Below are 21,021 nucleotides of genomic sequence, written 5' to 3'. Positions count from 1 at the left end.
TAAGTATAAGTGTTTAGTAGTGTATTGTCCCTTCATTAATTTCTTCTATTAGATCAATAGTCACAAATGCTCTTAATTCTTCATCTTCTTAATCTGTTTAATATAAGATGTTTTAATATGCTGGAAGGAAGATAATAAAAAGGAAATAGAAAGAGAATTAATTTCAATTATGTTTGGCCATTATAATCTTTTAGGTAAACTGAAAATTAAATTAATTATTTTTATTTCTACAATCCTAATAAAGAAATCTAAGATTTAATTAATTATTCCCCCCTTTCGTTTAATAAATATTTGCTAGTAACCAAACATAAATGGATATATTTTTATGATTTTATCTATTTAGATGCATCATTCATCACAACTTTTTTTCATTAAATTTGAAGGGAATTAAAAAACAGAATTCAAATATCTATTTATATATTATATAGATATATAGAATATAGTATTGGGTAAAATTTAAAAGATTATCATATAGTTTAATGCTTTTACATTTGTGACAAAAAATATTTCTTATATTAAATGAGTACCCACATGTTTTATTATTTTAGTATCTTTTGGATACAAATTTATATTTTTATTCTTTATTATATAGTTTTGTATTTATTTAACTTGAATCATCACTAAATTATGATTTTACAAGTAATATGACATCTAAAATTACATAATTAAATTCATAAAAATATTGAAAAAAATTAAAATTTTAGTAAAAAATTATTTTTTAAATTTGATTAAAATTAAAAATATATATTTTAATAATTTGTCACAAAATATGTAATCAAATGATAAATTATATAAAATACTTATTCTATCAATTTTTTTTATTACCATTAAAATTTATAATCTAAAAAAAATAGGAAAAACATAGTATGTACCTAAAAAGTATTAAAAAATAAAACACATACTATACATAAAATATCTTTATCTTTCAAGTGTAAAAGTATCGACAGTTTCTCTTTTAACTTTACCCTATAGTATTATATATTAGATATTATATATAGATATATATAATGTATAGAATATAAAATTTATAGAAAATTTATATTTTGATAGATATGATAAAGTATTTCATTTTATTTTAATATGATAATCATAATGGATTACCAACGATTTGAATCCAAAACTAGTTGAATAAAATATACTTTTTTTCTCATCTTTTTAACAATAAATTATAATATTGACCCAGGACCTTGTGGGTACATGGTTCCAGGAGCCTATACGACACTGTTTTAAGAAGAAAAGGAATTTCATGCGTGTGGGGCTTTTATACAAATTTAATTGTTATGCCATATACCTTTCTCGGTTTTTTATGTTTCCATAACAGAAAATTTCTAGCTCGATTTCTTCTTCTTTCCTCATTCGTTGAGATCTCTTTTTTTTTTTTTTTTTCTAATAAGAAAAGAAGCTTTATATGCTGGACACACCTCCGTTGCCTCTCCCTATTATTGCTGCATCTGAGAAGGTAGTGCAAGAGTATAAAAAGCGTTCAGAGGACGATGATCAAATTGTTTGTATAATGTTAGGAAGTATGACTTCCAAACTACAAAGACAATATGAGAATATGGATGCTCAAACAATCATCTTACATTTGAAGGAAATGTTTGATGAGCAATCAAGAACTGAAAGGTATGAGACTTAAAAGGAATTGCTTTGATGCAAGATGGTCGAAGGTGCATCTGTGAATGCACATGGACTAAAGATGCTTGGATATATTGAACATCTAGGGCGTCTTAGTTTTTTGATGGACCATAAATTATGTATAAGACTTAATTTTGTAATCTCTACTTGACAGTTATTTGCAGTTTGTTATGAACTTTCATATTAATAAGTTGGATGCTTCATTACTCAAACTTATTAATATGTTAAAGACTGTGGAGACCATAAAGAAGCAAAATGAAGTTCTTCTAATAGTAGAATCTTCTAAGCCTACTATGAGTAAATCTAAAAGAAAAAAAGAAAAAGAAAGCCTAAAAGTCCAAGAAAGCCTTAAAGACTATTGGAATGTCAACAAGGATAAATGAAAGTGTCACCATTATGGAAACGAAGGACATTAAAGAAGGAACTGCAAGGTTTATCTCGCTACTTTCAAGGATAAGAAGCAAGAACAAGCTTTTAATTATGAAAAAAAGAAATAAACTAGTTTGAAGGCAATAATTGATATTAAGATAAATATGTAACATAAACAAGTTATGTAACTTATAAATCTTATTAGATCAAATGTTATAATCAAGTTGTCATTGAGAAAGACATATATACCAAATTCCTAAGCTGTACATGGGATGTATGCTTGTTTTATGAAGAGTTATAATGTCACGACCCCACCCGTGGGCCCGTGACCGGCACTAGGGAATGGGTAGGCGTAAGGCCACCGAAACCCGTAGTAAGCCTGACACTCACTGACTTAAACAAATCTCATCTCAAATTAATATTATTAAAGCCACAATTTATCTTAATAGTTACACTTTACAAAATTACTTCGGTCTACCAGAAAAACTAGGCGAGACCCGAAGCTCAGAAAATTTACAACTGATACATCTACTATTACTACTACGGAGAATCTAAGATTTACCAATTTACATACCAAATCAAATACATCACCCGATGATGAAGGAGTCGGGTTACTGAATAAGAGTCATGGAGAACTAACAAATACAAATCTAAAAATAAGAAAATGAGACACCGAGAGTGAGTTAAAATCAAATAATCTGGGGACCATTGCATTCTTCACAGAAAATATAGATTATTCAAATCAATATATCAACCATGCACGTAAATACAATCCATATTATAATCATACCATAATAAATAAATAAATAAATAAATAAAAATATATTTTTACTTTTACGGGACGAGTGGCTCAGTAGAACCCTAAACCCCAAATTCTAACAGCCATTTTGGCTCTCTTAATCCAATAAGACTGGCACCCAGAGAGCAATGCTCGACCAGGGACCTTACCTCCAGTCTGAACACTTGAATTCCAAATAAGCCGGCGCCCAGAGAGCAATGCTCGACCAGGGACCTTACCTCCGGCAATTTACTCAAATCAGCCCAGAGAGCCATGCTCGACCAGGGCAAATCCATAAATATCTTATTACATGTCCATGATCATTACCGGCAAGACGCGATCCCTGATGTAACCCATCAAAGGCATGTTCTACAAGCCACGTTTCCCAAGACACAATCATCCATTTAATAAATATCATTGTATAATGAAGTCATTCAACCATATCAAATTAATGATTAACAATTAAGAGTAAAACATCAAAATTTCGGTGGAAAATCGATAATATTTGGAATTATTATAACATTACTATAATAATACTCATATTATCTTCAATAATTAATAATCTAGTAAAATTAATTACGTTGAGATATTAGTAACCATGTTAAACATAAACTTCCAAAATAGCATATTAAAATCGGACTTAGCAATAGTGCAATCGATTAAATGACTTTAACTCACAGGGTTTGGCGACCTCCTAGCTCGCCTCCTGCCTCGGTTGGAGCGAGCCGAACAAACGGACAATCTAGTCACGGAAAACAATTAATCAAAACTGAGACAATCGATCATTAATCCTAGGTCTAGACTCCTAGACTGTCTAAGAATCTCGACTCGGAGAATTCTCACCGAAAATCCCAGAACCTCCCCTACAACACGAACATTACCCCCCGTGAAAACGGGTCCAGGACTGCCGGAAAAACACTCCAAATATCCAACAATTAAAACAACGGGAGTCGGGTCCCCAAACTTCACTATTTCCGACTCGCCACACAAAGACAAAAAACGACTATGGCAGCCAATCGATGATAAATATTTTTGACTCACAAAAAAGAAATCATCAAATACTCAATATAATCCAATAGACATAATTAAACCAAGAATTTATAAAATTAACGGGCCAAAGAAAATTACCGAGACGCTCGATCGCTCGGTCGACTCGCCTCCGGCCGCCGGAGTCCAATCGACGATCCGAACACACCATCGAACTCACAACGACGCGCTGAAGACGATCCCCGCTTCCGATTTTCCGATCTGACACCCGATCATCCGGAGAGATTTACGGACGATCTCGGCCATCGGTTTGCAAACGGAGCCCGATCGCCACCAAACCGATGCCATTTCGAAGCTTGAGCTGAGGAGAGTCGGGATACGTCCTCCGATCGTCCATCCTCCGCCGGATCTCGCCGAAAAAACCCAAAAACGCCGGCTGCCACCATTTTCTCTCTCCACCGGATCTTCCGTCTCCGGCCACCACAGCGCCGCTTAAAAGAAAGCTCGCCGTAGAGAGCCGATCGCCACCCGACCGGCCGCCAATAACGCCAAACGGCCGGAACACGCCTTGGCCGCCGCTTCTTCCGCCAGAGCCATTGCCGCTGCCACAGACGCCTGGCCAGCCCGCCTCTCTCTCTTCCGATGCGCCACTCTCTCTCTCTCTCTTCCTCTCTTCTTCCCCGATTTTCTTTACTTTCAATATCGACATTAGGCCCCCGAAGTTTTTCTTATTACAATTTGGTCCCTCAACTTCCTTAATTACTTACAATTTCATCCCGCAGAATTCCAATTTAATCCCTAAACTTCTTTTTAGCATTTCAATTAAGCCCTTAACCATTTAATTTGGGCCAAATCCGAATTATTGAAAATACATAATTACATAAATACCCCTGACCGACATATTTATTTACAAAAATACCAAGCTCACAAATTTCCATTAAATCCCCATAAAAATAACATTATACTTTCAATCCTTATTCCAAAATAAATTTCCAATTAAATCCTACACACAATTAAATTAAATTAAATAATCAATTTCCAACTTAAAATTTAACACTATTAATCAATTATAATACAAATTTTTCCAAAATTCTTTTATAAACATCCTTTACAATTCTACCATAATTTTTCAATATATAATTTTACTTATATAAATATGCATTTGGAAAAATTTGAATAACCAAAATATAATCATTTCTCAAATAGTTTACCTAATTAACTCCTTAAAAATTAAACTAATTGGATATGGAAAATAACTCATTTATTTATCTAACATGAACATTCAAAATTTATATTTAAATCATTCCAATTAAACCGAATAAAAATAAAGCTAAAATTAACTTAAATAAAAACTCATTATTAAATATATAAAAAATTCCGGGTGTTACATATAATAAAGTGCCATACCAAGATTAGATTATAATATGGAATACTTAGATCATCACTAGAATGTCTATAACTTACAATTACTTAAATTGAAAAAGTCGGATAAGATGATGAAACTTAAATTTGTGAGACATAGTTGGATTAATAAAGAGTGTTGCAATTTTTCTCATAGGATTTATACTGTTATAACCATTAACTCCAATATGTTCCATTTATGATATGATCATAATAAAGTTTATATAGGATATAGATTAGTATGTGATATTTAAAAAAAAACATGCACAATTAGATAAATTAAGAAAGCTTGATCTAATAAATATAAGTTTGTAAAATATCCAAAAGGGCTTTATGATCTCAATACTATCATACTCTTAAAATAAAAATATTTGTTTGGGATATATTGTCTTTCTAGAAAAAGAAGTTTTCTAAAAGAAGCAGTGGGAGTTTGATAGATTTTGATAGAGATCGAGATAAAAAAACTAACAATAAAATGGAACGAGGCTTGAAGGTGCTTAGCATAAGATGTATAACCTTAAGCTAATCATATACACAATTTCGAGTATGTAGTAGAATACAACATATTTATAAGAAATGGAGATCTGTTATGGAATATGTAATTATATCTCATTGTTGATGAGACTACGACATTAAGAACTAATATTTGACATTAACTCTTAAAGTTGGTAGTAAGCCATAAAATTCTATTATGGATACCATATTGTTTAACAAGTGAAAATTATGAGGAACCCATCTAAATGGATAAGATCCATTAATATGAAAGTTAGTTTTTAAGAAAAACTAATATGGAAATCTTTACATAAAGGTTGAGCAAAGAAAAACTTAATAAGTTGCATATCTAATCAAAGAGTTGATTAGTAGTGCAACTATAAGAAGCAATCCATATAGAATTTTGCTTATGTAAATTATATACTTTGATTATGGAATTATAGAATTCAAAGTGAAATTCCTATGAGGAATATTCTTAAGATATAAGATAGTCCAAAAAATATTTGATTCTAGTTATACCAAATAATAAAGTATGATAACTTTAAAAGTTCAAAAGAACTTACAAGCCTCACAAAATTGATATATTCAGTCTATTGATAGTCAAAAGAGTTTGATATCATTAGAAATTGGAATAAAGATGTCTATATGAAGGAGTTAGTAGGAGTATAGAAATGTTTCTTAATACTGTATGTTGTAGACATATAAATAATGATGAGGTTCTCATTACATATATTCCTAAACTTTATTCATAGCCAATGTTTGATTAAGAATTATATATTGATCGTTGGATATTGATCAAATACTCGAGACTACCATAATGTATTATCACTTACTTATGAAGTAAGCAATCTGTCTCATAAGGTTGAGGAATAAGGATTCTGAGATAAGCATATTGGTGCTTGTTACAAGAAAAAGTTCATTGAACATGACCCTACTAAGTAGTCCATATGGAGTTTACCCAAAGTGTCTATGGATAATACTCTTATGACAATCATGTAAGGCGTGATCCTTAGACTTAAGATAATAGTGTATTATCTTATATGAGGATCACTATACTTTGATATATCTTATGTCATCCTATCCATGGAGTGTTCAAGAGATAGTCATTGGGTATAGTAAGAGCCATATGAAGATAATAAGTTATCAATAAAGAATTTATTACCAAGGTAATATGTCATGGAATCTTATCTTGATGATTCTTGATATGCTTTAATCCTTGGCTAAGGTTATATGAATGAAAAATATGAAAAGTGTTTCATAGATCTTATTCAAAATGTTATATGTAATTATCAAGAACAAATATGATTGGTTCAACTTTAGAGTCGACACTTACATCCATACTCCATGAATCAATTGGGATAAGAGTATAATAAAAGGATTGAAATACATTGTAAGATTGTTCATTGCAAAAGTTGATTAAAACATTTTAATCATTTCTACTTATTTAGATGGTCATGATGCATTGCTAGATGCCAATCTTGATCTATGAATATGGATTAAGTTAAATTAGAGAATTAGCAGAATTAAAGGAGTTTAATTCATAATCCATATCCATTTCCAACATGTTAGAGACCTTTCCAGTTGTACACAAATAGACATTAAATAAAGATTAAAATGAAGCTTTGAACATTAGGCTTAAACTCAATATATATTGGGCCTAATTCAATGTTAATTAATTAAGAGCTAATGGGCCTATAATATTCGGCCTAGATGGGCTTATTATCTGTGGATTGGATCTTAATCAATTACACTCCAAGTAGAAAAATAATAGTCAATCTTAATGTAAGTTAGGATTTTATAAAAATCCTAAATCTTTAAGGACTTTGATTAAAAGATTATATATATATATATATATATATATATATAAAAGATGTTGCAGGGTGACAAGAAAGAAAATGATTGATAATCTTTAATGAGAAAATAGTTTTCCTTGAGAAGAATACCCTAAGAGAATCAATCAATAAGATTAATTGATTCATCACCTTATTTGGAACTAGCATTCAATCTCCTATATCTCTTCTCAATCTCTTAAAAGTTGTTTAAGAGATCTTTGCTTAGAAGCTTGTGTGAATCACTAAAAGAGGCTGGTCATTTGAGTAGCTTTAAAGTGCATCAATCATCATTGAAGAATCAAAGCAAAGCAAGAAGTACTCCTTAGATGGGTCGAAAATTTTCTTTGTAAGCCTTCTCCATCTTTTGCTTGTTTTGTGTGTTATGATTATACATCAATGAAATCCTTGGTGGAAATTAAAAATTTCTATTTTTCTTCTATTTCGCCTTTTCTTATATTTTATATCAATTCCTAATAATTATCTTTAAGCATAGTGTAAAAAGTTTAAATATATTCTCTTAAAAAATTTTAAATATATAAATAAAATATTAGCCATTCATAATCTAGTTGTAAAAAATGATTTTACGTTTTATGATTTATCGTATCAATACAACCAATTTATTTAGATTAAGAAAACAATTCAACTTGGTTCGGCTTTGTTGAATGGAGAATGAGATGTCGTGTGGCCCCATATATTTTGAATTCTAACACTAGTGGGTGCTTCATGTTGCGATACATAAAACACGTCCGCCAATTTTGATCGGTTTAGTCAATTGGCTAAAATTTCCAAAACTGTTGTGTTTTTTTTTACTAAATTTGCTGAGTAGAAGGTTTGAACATAATGGTCAAGACACTATAAGGTTTGGATTTTTATAGTGATAGGCCATTGTCTTAGTTCTCTTCTACTGTTATTAGGGATGGCAGAATCTGACTTGAATTCAAAAATTCGATATGACTTGCCTTAGATTTGATTTGCCTAAATATGGACTTTAATGAAATGTTAAAGATATGAACCCGAATGATCATTGAACAAAATATATAAAATTCAAAATGACTTAATAAAATGTTAAAGACCTATCTAACTTGAATTTGAAAATTCGAAATAACCTAAGTAAGCAAAGATTATAGTCGCCTGAGAGTCGAGCGATCTAATACATAATAAACTCGTTATTAAAATAGTCAAAAATCAAAAATTCCAAACTCAAAACAGTACAAGACTCGACACTATGAATTAATAAATAAACAATTTAATTTGAAATCTAAATGAACCGTAATATAATTGTTTATTAGAATAATAAAATTTATCTATTTTAATCATAATATTTTTGTGATAATTAACTATCATATATAAATAATAAATTTTGTGCTATTTTTAAATATCTTTTAATTAAATTTTTAAAATATATTTTATAATTTTATCTCCAAACTTATAATTTCTCAAAATTATTTTTTTATTATCTGTTAATCATTAAATAAAATAATTAACTTGAATTAATATATATAACGTATCAAGAAATATAACTATTAATAAGTAATCAAATAAAATAATATAAATTAAAAAAATATTTTTGCATTTTCCTTCATAATTAGTTTAATTTCTATCTTTATTTCTTTTTTTAAACAAAATTTGAAATCTCTTATGTTTTATTAAAGAGAAAAAAGCTTGAGATTTAAAATGAAATTATATTTTGAGTATAAAGAGTTAAATTAATGACTTTAAAGCAAATTCTAAATGAAAGTGAAGAAACTTAATTAATAATAGAAACATTTAATATATAGAGAACAAAAAGAAAACTAAAAGAAAAAGCTAGTTGAAAATATAAGATTAAAAGCTAATTTGTTCAATTTTAGTTGGAAATTATGTAGCAAAAGACCAGATATAATATTTCTAATGATAGAAATGTTCACATTTGAAAAGATCCTCAGATTCTAAGCATAACAAGTGTTAGCCTAGATGTTTTCGAACAAGACTGAAGTCTCTAATCTTTATCTTGACTCTCAAATCGAGTGTAGTACTAATAATTTATCAAGTGTTTTCCCTTTATAGAAAATTACATAACATTTCATTAAAGTCAATCTGCCCAAAGAATCGCGACCGCACATTTCATAGCAATTGCAAAATGAAGACTTATCAAGGGAGACAGACTAAGCCAGAATCGTGATCAGGCCTATAGGAAGTGCAACTACGAAAAGCAATATTTTCAAGGCAGTAGGTTTTAAAAGGTTTAGTAATAAAAATTGTGACCGTTATGCAAAAGAGTGCGACTGCGATTTTCATACTATCTGAGGACCATTACAAACCTCTAATTTATATATTTGAAGTACCTTATTAATGTTTGATACGTTAGATAGCCATTAGAAAGACTTTAAGAATTGCAACCACAAAGTAAGAAGCGTGACCGTGATTTGCACTCTGATAGTGCATTTAATGCTCTGTTTTAAAGTAACAAGAAGGAATGGTTAATCTTTATGTGAGTAACAGCTCTTTGAGATTTCTAGGGTATAAATACCTCCTCAAGTAGCCTTAAATGGTTGATCAACAACCTCTTAAGCTAATATTTATCGAGTTTCAATTTCTTATCTTCTTGCAATTAATTCTTTTATAAATTAAGTGATTTTTGGTTGTTGTAAGAGCTTTAATTGCTCTTGTAAGTATTAGTGAAAATACTTGGGTTGGGTTTGAGAGTTAGCCTAGGTAAAAATCTTATAAGGGATATGTGGTAGCCATAAAGACAAGTTGTAAGATTTGGTGTGAACAAAAAAATACTAAGTTGGGAGTGAGCTTGAAGAAACTCTGTTTTTGTGAAAGCAAGTACTGGAACACCCAATTGAAGATTGGAGAGTGGATGTAGGGTTTATTAATAATTGAACCACTATAAATTCTTATATTGATCCTTCAATGGATGTAAGTACTAGATCTCATTTCAAGCATTTAGATAATAATTTTGCATTTAGTTCTCAAATTGAGCCAAGGAACATTAGTAAAGCTCTTAATGATGAGTGTTGGATGATTGCGATGCAAGAGGAACTCAACCAATTTGAGAGAAATAAAGTTTGGAAACTTGTCCCTGAACCTAAAGATAATACAATTATAGGATGTAAATAGGTTTATAGAAATAGGTTAAATGAGCAAGGTTACATCACTAGGAACAAGGCCTGATTGGTTGCCAAAAGCTATAACCAAGAGGAAGATACTGATTATAATGAAACATTTGCTCCTGTTGCAAGATTAGAAGTAATTATAATATTGCTTGCCATATGCATTTTAAATTTTTCCAGATGGATGTGAAAAGTGTATTCTTGATTGGCTTTATTCAAAAATAATTCTTTAAATATTTTGAATTTTCAAATCATGTATTTAAATTGACTAAATCCTTATATGATTTAAAAAAAGCTCTAGAGCCTGGTATGAAACGATTAGCGCCTTTCTTTTGGAAAATGATTTTACAAAAAGGAAGAGTAACACAACTCTTTTTATGAAAACACATAAGCATGACACTCTAATTGTCCAAATTTATGTTGATGATATTGCATTCAATGCTACTAATGACTCTTTGTGTTATGAATTTCCCAAGTGCATGACTAAAGGATTTGAGATGGGCATAATAGGAGAGCTCAATTTCTTCCTAGGATTGCAAATCTAGCAATGCAAAGATGACATCTTCATCAACGAATCTAAATTTACTAAGGAGCTTCCAAAAAATTCTGGTATAGAGGGATGCAAAACTGCCAAAGACTCCAATGAGCACATCAATAAAGTTGAACAAAGATGAAAATGATAAGCCTATATAGATGAGGAAAGTATATAGGTATGACCAGATTTCTACGTTATCTTATGACTTCTAGGCCTGATATTATATATAGTGTTTGCTTATGTCCGAAATGGTGATTTTATGTTAGATATCATTAATACAACTAACCAATTGGCTGATATCTTCATAAAACCTCTTAATGGAAAAATATTGATTTTTATCAAAGGAGAGCTTGGTATATTTGATGGAAGTTCTCTTGAATGGTGTTTGTCTGATTGTTTATAGCATTCAAGTTTGAGTGGTATTGTGTTGTGAATCTCATTAATGTATTCAATACTCTTCATCCACTCGTCAATTATAGAGGATCATATAGCAAAGCCCTAAGAATGTTATTTTTAATAAATTTTCAAAGTATACTAGTTTTTCCAAATATTGATATCGCGATACCTAGGAGTGGTCGTGAAATGCATCTAAAAATTAGTCAGGTCTGTATCGTGTTTTTGGTGCTTTTTACGGTCGCACCTCAAGATCTCATGGTCGTGTACGTAGTCAAACTAGCCGTTTTGATAGAATTTTATAATTTGCAATTGCACTCTTTGAATTGTGGTCACGATGAGCATGACTTTTGCAAAATTGTTACATTATTTTTAACAATTTACAAGGAGTTATGTCTTTACAATGCATAATTCTATTTTCTAGCATATCTTGGGTTATAAGTACCCCATATCAAGTCTTTCTCAAGCATTTTAACTCATTCATTCTCTACATCTTTACTTTGAACTTTCTCTCTTTAGAATATCTTTTCAAAGCTACAAAGGAAAAGGTATAAAGCCCAAAAACAAGAAACTTTGGCATCTTCTCTTGATGTTCCAAGAAAAATAAGAGGGACTTCTCAAGAGGCAAGAACAAAGTACAAGTCCTTAGCAAAGAAGAAACTAGAAGCCTCAAGAGTTCCCCCTTAATAATGATTTTCGAAAGCTAGGCCTCTATGAAGATGTCCCTCAAGCATCTAGGAAATATCCAAATGGATAGGCTAGTCTATCCTAACATTAATAGGTATAAGGGACTTATATTGGAGTTCTTTAGTCCTTCGGAGGTTGGTAAGAGAAATAGTAAAGACTTAAGCTACTATGGGATATCCTTCAATATGTTTGGGCCAGAATACACTCTCAGAAGAGTAGATTTTTAGGAATGTTTTCAACTTTCAATCTAATAGAATTTTGGCTCTTGTGATCTAGAGGTAAGTCTTATTCAATTCTAGAAATCCATTTCCATTGGAACCAAACTTGATAAGAATTTCAATGCCAAACACTTCAAATTTCTTTTTTATTGGACCCTTCATAGGATCATTACTCTCACTCTTCATGAAAGATGTGATGGCAATGAGAAGATAACCCAGAAAGATATATGCATTGTCTATTGCATGATCAATAACAAACCCATCCAACTTTTCTCTTTGCTCATTGATCATTTTATCCATCAAACAAATCCTCTCGTGGATGGATTATAGTCTTATCTTATGTGCCTACGATTGTAAAATACCTCAAACTTCTTACCTCTTCAAACTTAGTCCATCTAAAAGTTCTAACCTCATCACCCTCCAATACGTTATTCACTCCAAAGTTGTCAAGAAAGTAGGGAATGACTAATATAAGACTATTTTCAGTGTAAGTGCTATCTCCACCATGGAGCAGGCAACGGTTAGAAAAAGGGCAAGATTGAACATTGAGGGTCAAGAGGAAGAATAAGTAGAGGAGACTTCTAGTAAGGAGGCAAAACAAGAGATGGGTGTCCTTCAAGGATGTGTCACCCTAAGGGACAAAATAATAATCTTAATGACCAAGCAAACTAAGAAAATTGAAAAATTTTATAGGCTCTTTAAGCATATTCATGAGGATCTCATTGAAATCCAAAAGTATCATGGTATTCCTCTTTGTCATCGAGATTCATGGAGGCTATCCAAGGATGAGAATATTGAAGAAGATGAAGAAAAAGATAAAGGAGAGACTAGTGGTTCTAAGGATGTTTACAGCCATTCATCATACATTTCATGCATTTTATATTTTCCTACTTGATTTCATGTTTTTTGTTCTTACTTTTCTTTACTTTTTTGGGCTTTGTGATAATGGAATCCTATATCTTTTTGTATTCCTTCTTCATCTAATGTAATATTTCCTTGATTATTTGCTTATCTTTTTTATATTTCTTCTTTCTCTATTATTCCTTTTTCATCTTGACAAATGGGGAGAAATATCTAATTACATGGGAAGAATATATTCCTAAATGGTAAGAAATGGTATCAAATGTTATTAATCTTAGAGGGAGAAATATAACTAAGAAAAAAGTATTTGTAGCAAAGGGGAGTTGCAAGAATAAAGGGGGAGAGCCATTACATATATACTAAGTGTTCAAAAATTAAAAGGAAAAAGATGGAGATGTATTAAATTAAAGGGGATTCTAATATACTCTTATGATTGTTAACTTTGCCTTGCTTGTCATGTTCTATCTACTTAACTCAATTTTTTTGTTAAAATAAAAAAGGGAGAGATTGTTAGCCTAGATTTTCTCAATAAGGTTAAAGTCTCCAATTTTGATCTTGACTCTCAAATTGAGTGTAGTACTAATGACGTATCAAGTGTTGTCTCTCTATAAGAAATTGCATAACATTTTATTAAAGTCAGTCTACCTAAAGAATCACCGGATCACACTTTCATAATAACTGCGAAATGAAGACTTATCAAGGGAGACAGATTAAGCCAAAGTTGCGACCATGCCTATAGGAAGCGCGACCACAAAAAGCAATAGTTTCAAGGCAATAGGTTCTAAAAGGTTTGGTGATCAAAATCGCGATCGCTATGCATAAAATTGCGATCATGATTTTCATACTATCTGAGGACCATTGCAAACCGTCAACATATATTTTTGAAGCGCCTTATCAATGTTTGACATGTTAGATAGCCGTCGGGAAGACTTTAACAATCGTGACCGTGATTTGTACTCTGACAGTATATTTGATGCACTGTTTTAAAGTAAAAAGAAGGAATTGTTAACCCTTATGTGAGTAACAGCTCTTTGAGGTTTCTAGAGTATAAATACCTCCCCAAATAGCCTTAAATTGTTGATTAACAACCTTCTTAAGCTAATATTTATTAAGTTTCAATTTCTCATCTTTTTGCAATTAATTTCTTGCAAATTAAGCGATTTTGGTTGTTGTAAGAGCTTTAATTGCTCTTTCGAGTGTTAGTGAAAATACTTGGGTTGGGTTTGAGAGTTAGCCTAGATAAAATCCTTGTAAAGATTTTATGTTAGCCATAAATACAAGTTGTAAGGTTTGGTGTGAGCCAAAAAACACTAAATTGGAAGTGATTTTAGAAAAACTCCATCGTATTTGTGAAAGCAAGTAGTGAAATACCCAATTAAAGATTGAGGAGTGGATCTAGGGTTTGCTAACACCTGATCCTTTAATTTACCATCCTCTCTAATTCAGCAATTCAACCCCTCATTTTTAGTTCATAAAAGGTAAACCACAGGTCTTAAGGTGTCAAATTTCTAACCCTATAATAATGGGGATTACTTTATTTCCTACTTAATGAATCATTTTAGAAGGTGGTTGAAAGGAAGCTCTCCAAAATCTTTTATCTGAAAAAGAGAAGAAATCTATATCTATTATCTATATTACTCTTGAGCATAAAGAGGATAAACTGGTTTGGCATTTTGATCTAAAAGGTATTATTTTTGCTAAATCCTTGTATCATGTAATCTAAGCCTCAAGGACCCAATGCATCCTCTTCGTATTTCATCCTCAGGATCAAATAAGGAGGTTTGGAATATTATTTGGAGATCAAATCTTCCCTTTAAGCATAGGGTTTCTTGCAGCGTGCGAATAGGAACAACCTACTAAATAATGCCAAGATTTTTAGGAGGAATCTAAATCTACAACCTATCTATTGCATTTGCAATGTTAGTTAGGAGACAGTGGAAGACTTCCTTTCTTTGCCCTCATGTGAGGGCGATATGGTTTGCCTTTGACCTTAACTATATTCTTAATCCCATTGGGTTCCTCCCTTCAAGTATTTCTTGTTTGTGCTTTTAGTTACAAGCCTCATTTGTTCTGTGAATTTATTTTATTTATGGTAGAGTATTTTAAAACAAAAATGAGTACGTTTTTAAATTTCATGATGCTTATCCATTTTTCTTTATTCTTAGAGCTAGCAGATTTCTTAGACAGTTAGACTTGGCTAGAAAGAATATGGATGCTCCAATATTGAAGCACTTATAGCTATTTTCTTGGAGTAAAGTTTGAAGCACTCTTCCTCATGGCTATTGGAAATTCAATTCTGATGCTACTTTTGAAGATCAGAGTGGTAAATCTAGGATTGGTATTGTATGCAGAGTTTGGAATGGATACAAAGTAGCAGTTCATGTAGTCAAGCTTCATCTCTTCTCAAAGTAGAGGTAAAATCTCTTTTTTGTGCAATCCAGCTTGCTAAATCCATGAACGTTTTATATCATATTTATAAATCTAACATTTTTGTGCTAATTCCCAACAGTAATATTGCCAATTATTATTGCTAGATAGAAGCCACAATCCATAGTATTGTTAATTCGACTTCTTTAATCCCAGACTTCACGTTTATGGTTGTACATATATAAACGAACCAAGCTTCCTACTTTTGAGCAGTTAACGTTCTTAGGAGATTGTACTCTCTTCTTTTGGCTGATGTGAATAGGATGGGTAATTACTATTTACCCTTTATATTTGTTATATTGTATTAATTTTGTCACGATTCGATCTGTGGGTCCGTGACTGACGTTAGGGAATGGGTAGGCTTAAGGCCATCGAAACCCGTAGCAAATCTAATTAATCAATAATTCAGATAAACACATATATATATAGCCCTAGACTATGGAACAAAGGATTATACTGGACTTACCTACACCGAGGTATTGATGGTGATTCTCAAATATCGCAGAACATAATGTGATATGATCAGATAGAATGCAATAGAAAGAAAGAGACAGGGAACGGGTTACCATGGTCAAAGTGAACCCTTTCATTCCGACATTCTGAATTAAAGAATTCGGAATGAATCCAATCTCCCCAAGTAGGATTCAAACCTACGACCAGTCAGTTAACAACCGACCACTCTACCACTGAGCTACTGAGGAACAACGGGAGATTAGATCTCATAGAGTTCAATTCCCGTTCTCAACCCATGACCAATATGAGCTCGAAGTTTCCTTCGTAACTCCCGAAACTTCTTCGTAGTTTCTTCGTTCCATGCCTCATTTTATAGGGAACCTCAAACATGACGTGTATGTCTATCTAGGGAATAGTCGCTTCAAAGTGAATTCTCCCTAGATAACATCTATCGGATTTATATTTTATTCTTTGGTAGAAAAATTAAATTGCGAAATTTTTTTCTATTTCTAGAATACCCAATATATGTTTTACATCGTTTATATAAAAATGTTCAATTTTCATAAGATCTTCTTGACTCTTATTCAAAAGGTCCGATAATGTATGTATATTGGATCTTTTGAGGCAATTATAGATCTTAGGAGTCAATTCTGATTGGTCAATAAAAACGTATTTTAATGTTATTTCGTTTTGATTTTTTCTTAATTTAGTCAATCTATCATAAAAGGTAAAAAGAGGTAAAGTGACCTTGTGTTGATTTTTTTCTAAATGGAAGTTTTCTTCTTCTGCATGTAGAATAGGAATAAATAAATCAATTAAATTCTGAGAGGCTTCATGAAGTGCTTCTTTAAGAGTTAAACTCCCATTTGTCCATATTTCGAGAAAAAGTATCTCTTGCTTTTCATTCCCATTTCCATAAGAATGAACACTATGATTCGCATTTCGAACAGGCATAAATACAGCATCTATAGGATAACTTCCCTCGTGAAAGTTATTTGTCGGTTTTATACGATAGCCGCGATTTCTCTCGATTTGTAATCCAATACACAAATCAATTGGTTCCGTTAGGCTAGCGATATGCTGTGTATTATCAATGATTTCTACAAAAGGCGGTAAAATGATGTCTTGAGCAGTTATATATCCCTTGACACAAATAGACGCGTCACAAGTTCCATACAAATTGCTTCTCAATACAATTTCTTTCAAATTCGTTAAAATTTCATGTATTGATTCTTGAATACCTGCTATAGTCGAAAATTCGTGTGGTATTTTCTCAGATTTTGCACGTGTGATACATGTTCCTTCGATTTCTCCAAGCAAAGCTCTTCGCATCGCAATGCCTATTGTGTTGGCTTGGCCTTTCATAAGTGGTGACAGAATAAAGCGTCCATAAAAAAGACGCTTATTGTCAGTTCTTGATTCAACACATTTCCATTGCAGTGTCCGAGTAGATATTGTTACTTTCTCTCGGATCATAATAATATTGAAATAATTGAATTATTTATTTCTCTTGTCTCTTGAAATCTCTTCAATATTTATATTTACACACGCCTTTTTTTAGGGGGCCTGCAGCCATTATGTGGCATAGGGGTTACATCTCGGACGAAGCTTAATAATATACCACTTATGCGAATAGCTCTTAATGCTGCATCTCACCCGAGACCAGGACCTTTTATCATGACTTCTGCCCGTTGCATACCTTGATCCACTACTGTTCGAATAGCATTTCCTGTTGCGGTTTGAGCTGCGAATGGCGTTCTCTTCTTGTGCCCTTGAATCCACAAGTGCCGGAGGACCAAGAAATCACTCGACCACATACATCCGTATACAATAGTATTGTTGAAACTTGCTTGAACATGAATAACTCCTTTTGGTATTTTATGCGCACTCTTACGTGAACCAATACGTCCATTCCTGCGTGAACCAATTCTTGGTAAAGGTTTTGCCATATTTTATTATCTCATAAATATAAGTCAGGGGTCTATGGATATATCCATTTCATGTCAAAATAGATCCTTTTTTTTATTTATACATTTTTTTATTTGTACATTAGATCCTTTAGAGCGTTTCCGCTTAGCAAGATTATCCTTGTCTTTGTTTATGTCTCGGGTTAAAGCAAATTACTATAATTCGCCTTCGTCTACGTATCAGTCGACATTTTTCACAAATTTTACGAATAGAAGCTCTTATTTTCATATTTGCCGTCCCTTAAATTTTGAATATACATACTTTTTTTGAAGAAAATAAGTTTCTTTAAACTTTGAAATCGTGAATTGTATCCCTTAAAAGTGATGAAAGTGAAAGGACTTTTTAAGTTGAAAAAAAAAACTGACTAATCATTCAAATCTTTGTTTGTTACGGAATCTATAAATTAGAAGTGCTCTGGTCGAATTCTAAATACTTAACACTATCTCTGAGCAGTATAGGTATAAAAAAAATATGTTGGATCCTTCCTGAAGCATAACCTAAAACCAGATCTTCATTATCTAAAGGAACTTAGAACATACTATTGAAAAAGTGATTCAGAAATTTAACCTTCCCAAATTGAATCCATTTTTTGTTCTTTCATTCCATCTAAAATCCCCTTCAAGTATCAATTAATGTAATAGGAATGATATTAGAAACCTCTTCTTTCTCTTTTTTTTTTACAAATAAGAAGTTGGGATACAATTCGGATATCCGAAAGATTACCATATATAACACAAGATTTCTCCACCGATTCTTTCTAGTCGAGCTTCTCGGTCGGTCATTATACCCCGAGAAGTAGAAAGAATTACAATACCCATCCCGCCCAAAATTCTAGGAATTTTTTGATAGTTAGAATAGATTCGTAGACCAGGTCGGCTAATCCGTTTTAAATTTAGACTAGTTCTATAGGGTCCCTTCCTCTTCCTTCTATGTCGTAGGGTTAAAACCAAAATTTTTTTGTTGCCTTCATGGTGTTTCCTGACATTTTCAATAAAACCTTCTCGTAAAAGTATTTTAATAATGTTTTCGGTGATGTTAGTGAATGCTATTCGAACGGTTCCTTTTCTATTCATGTCAGCATTTCGTATAGAGGTTATTATCTCAGCAATAGGATCCCTGCCCATGATAAACTAAATTTTTTATTTCTCTCTAGTTTTGATATAATCAACATACTTTTTTTTTTTGAATTACTTATTTTATTAAAGGTATATGCGTGAAACACAATTTACTAATGAAATTCTAGCCGGACAATTAAAGAATAGAGTTTCATTTTGCAAAGCAATGAGAAAAGCTATTGAATTAACTGAACATGCGGATACAAAAGGAATTCAAGTACAAATTGCGGGGCGTCTTGACGGAAAAGAAATTGCACGCGTCGAGTGGATTAGAAAGGGTAGGGTTCCTCTACAAACCATTCGGGCTAAAATTGATTATTGTTCATATACAGTTAGAACCATTTATGGGGTATTAGGCATAAAAATTTGGACATTTCTAGACAAAAAATAATAAACGTCCGGGTCGAAATATGGCTTTCAAATTAAGTTCCGAATTAGTGGATGCTGCCAAAGGGAGTGGTGATGCCATACGCAAAAAGGAAGAGACTCATAGAATGACAAAGGCAAATAGAGCTTTTGCACATTTTTGTTAACCCATGAACAGGATCTATATAGACACATAGACTCATGGAGCCATACATCTCGATCGGAAAAGAATCAATAGAAAAAGAAAGAATCAGAATTGATCGCTATATTTCTCGAAACAAAGGAAAAGGAAGCGAAACAAGGTATTCGGGCTTGGATGGCGGCTCAAGATCAGCCTCATGAAAACCTTATATTCCCTGAGGAGGTTCTACCACGTGGAAACGCTCTTTAATGGAACTTTATCTTTAGCTGGTCGTGACCAAGAAACCACCGGTTTCGCTTGGTGGGCTAGGAATGCCCGACTTATTAATTTATCCGGTAAACTACTGGGAGCCCATGTAGCCCATGTTTGGATTAATCGACAAATTTGGAGGAATGAACCTATTCAAGTGGCTCATTTCGTACTAGAGAAGCCAATGTATGAACAAGGATTAATTTTACTTCCCACCTAGCTACTCCGGGTTTGGGGTGTAGGCCCCCAGTGGGGAAGTTATAGACACCTTTCCATACTTTGTATCTGGCGTACTTCACTTAATTTCCTCTGCAGTATTGGGCTTTGGCGGTATTTATCATGCACTTCTAGTCCATTAAATTAAGTATGATTGTATGTGTGATAGCATCTACTATACCAGGAATATCAATGAACCCAATTATTGAAATTGCTCAAGATACCCTTTTTTAGCTTCTAGAATATATTTCTTAGTTCAAGATCCCTCTTACTAACTGGAATCAAAGAATTAGTAGATCTGTTCCGCCCAAAATGGGAATGGGTTAGGGTTATGAACTTATAATCTATAATCTGATAATCGAGTCGATTCCATTCGAAAATCCAGGATTTGAATTGATGTCCTTTCATTGATTCCTCCTAAATTGCATTGATTTATCCTAAAGATTTCATTTCAATTGGAATTTGGGTATTCACCATGTACGAGGATCCCCGCTAAGCATCCATGGCCGAATGGTTAAAGCGCCCAACTCATAATTGGCGAATTCGTAGGTTCAATTCCTACTGGATGCACGCTAATGGGACCCTCCAATAAGTCTACTGGAATTGGCTCTGTATCAATGGAATCTCATCATCCATACATAACGAATTGGTGTGGTATATTCATATCATAACATATGAACAGTAAGAACTAGCATTCTTATTGAGACTAGAACTCATAGGGAAGAAAATAGATTTATGGATGGAATCAAATATGCGATTATTCTGAGACAAAAGTATTCGGTTATTGGGAAAAAATCAA

At 32.3% G+C, this 21,021-nt stretch overlaps 1 protein-coding gene, 1 long non-coding RNA gene and 1 other non-coding gene across 3 annotated transcripts; all 3 read right to left on the bottom strand.

The window, feature by feature from the left end:
• Window positions 1–1,131: 1,131 nt before the first annotated feature.
• Window positions 1,132–19,740, bottom strand: LOC125370727. The gene is made up of 3 exons (XR_007216844.1): window positions 19,308–19,740; window positions 12,694–12,699; window positions 1,132–1,146 (listed from the first exon to the last, which is right to left on the bottom strand). It is a non-coding gene; the product is annotated as an uncharacterized LOC125370727 (long non-coding RNA).
• TRNAN-GUU lies at window positions 16,343–16,414 on the bottom strand. The gene has a single exon. It is a non-coding gene; the product is annotated as a tRNA-Asn (tRNA).
• LOC125370663 (DNA-directed RNA polymerase subunit alpha-like) lies at window positions 16,561–17,799 on the bottom strand. Its single transcript, XM_048377146.1, has one exon. It carries the CDS (start codon window positions 17,640–17,642, stop codon window positions 16,650–16,652), a length of 993 nt encoding a protein of 330 aa, XP_048233103.1. The 5' UTR covers window positions 17,643–17,799; the 3' UTR covers window positions 16,561–16,649.
• Window positions 19,741–21,021: the final 1,281 nt, after the last annotated feature.

The sequence above is a fragment of the Ricinus communis genome, chromosome 1 (assembly GCF_019578655.1).
Source record: "Ricinus communis isolate WT05 ecotype wild-type chromosome 1, ASM1957865v1, whole genome shotgun sequence".
NCBI classification, from domain to species: Eukaryota; Viridiplantae; Streptophyta; class Magnoliopsida; order Malpighiales; family Euphorbiaceae; genus Ricinus; species Ricinus communis.
The sequence above is the reverse complement of the archived record's forward strand: the minus strand, read 5'-3'. Positions and strand labels throughout refer to the sequence as shown.

Bases quoted from the DNA above. Each gene is read 5' to 3' on its own strand.
- LOC125370663 (XM_048377146.1), bottom strand. From the start codon at position 17,642: ATGATCCGAGAGAAAGTAACAATATCTACTCGGACACTGCAATGGAAA.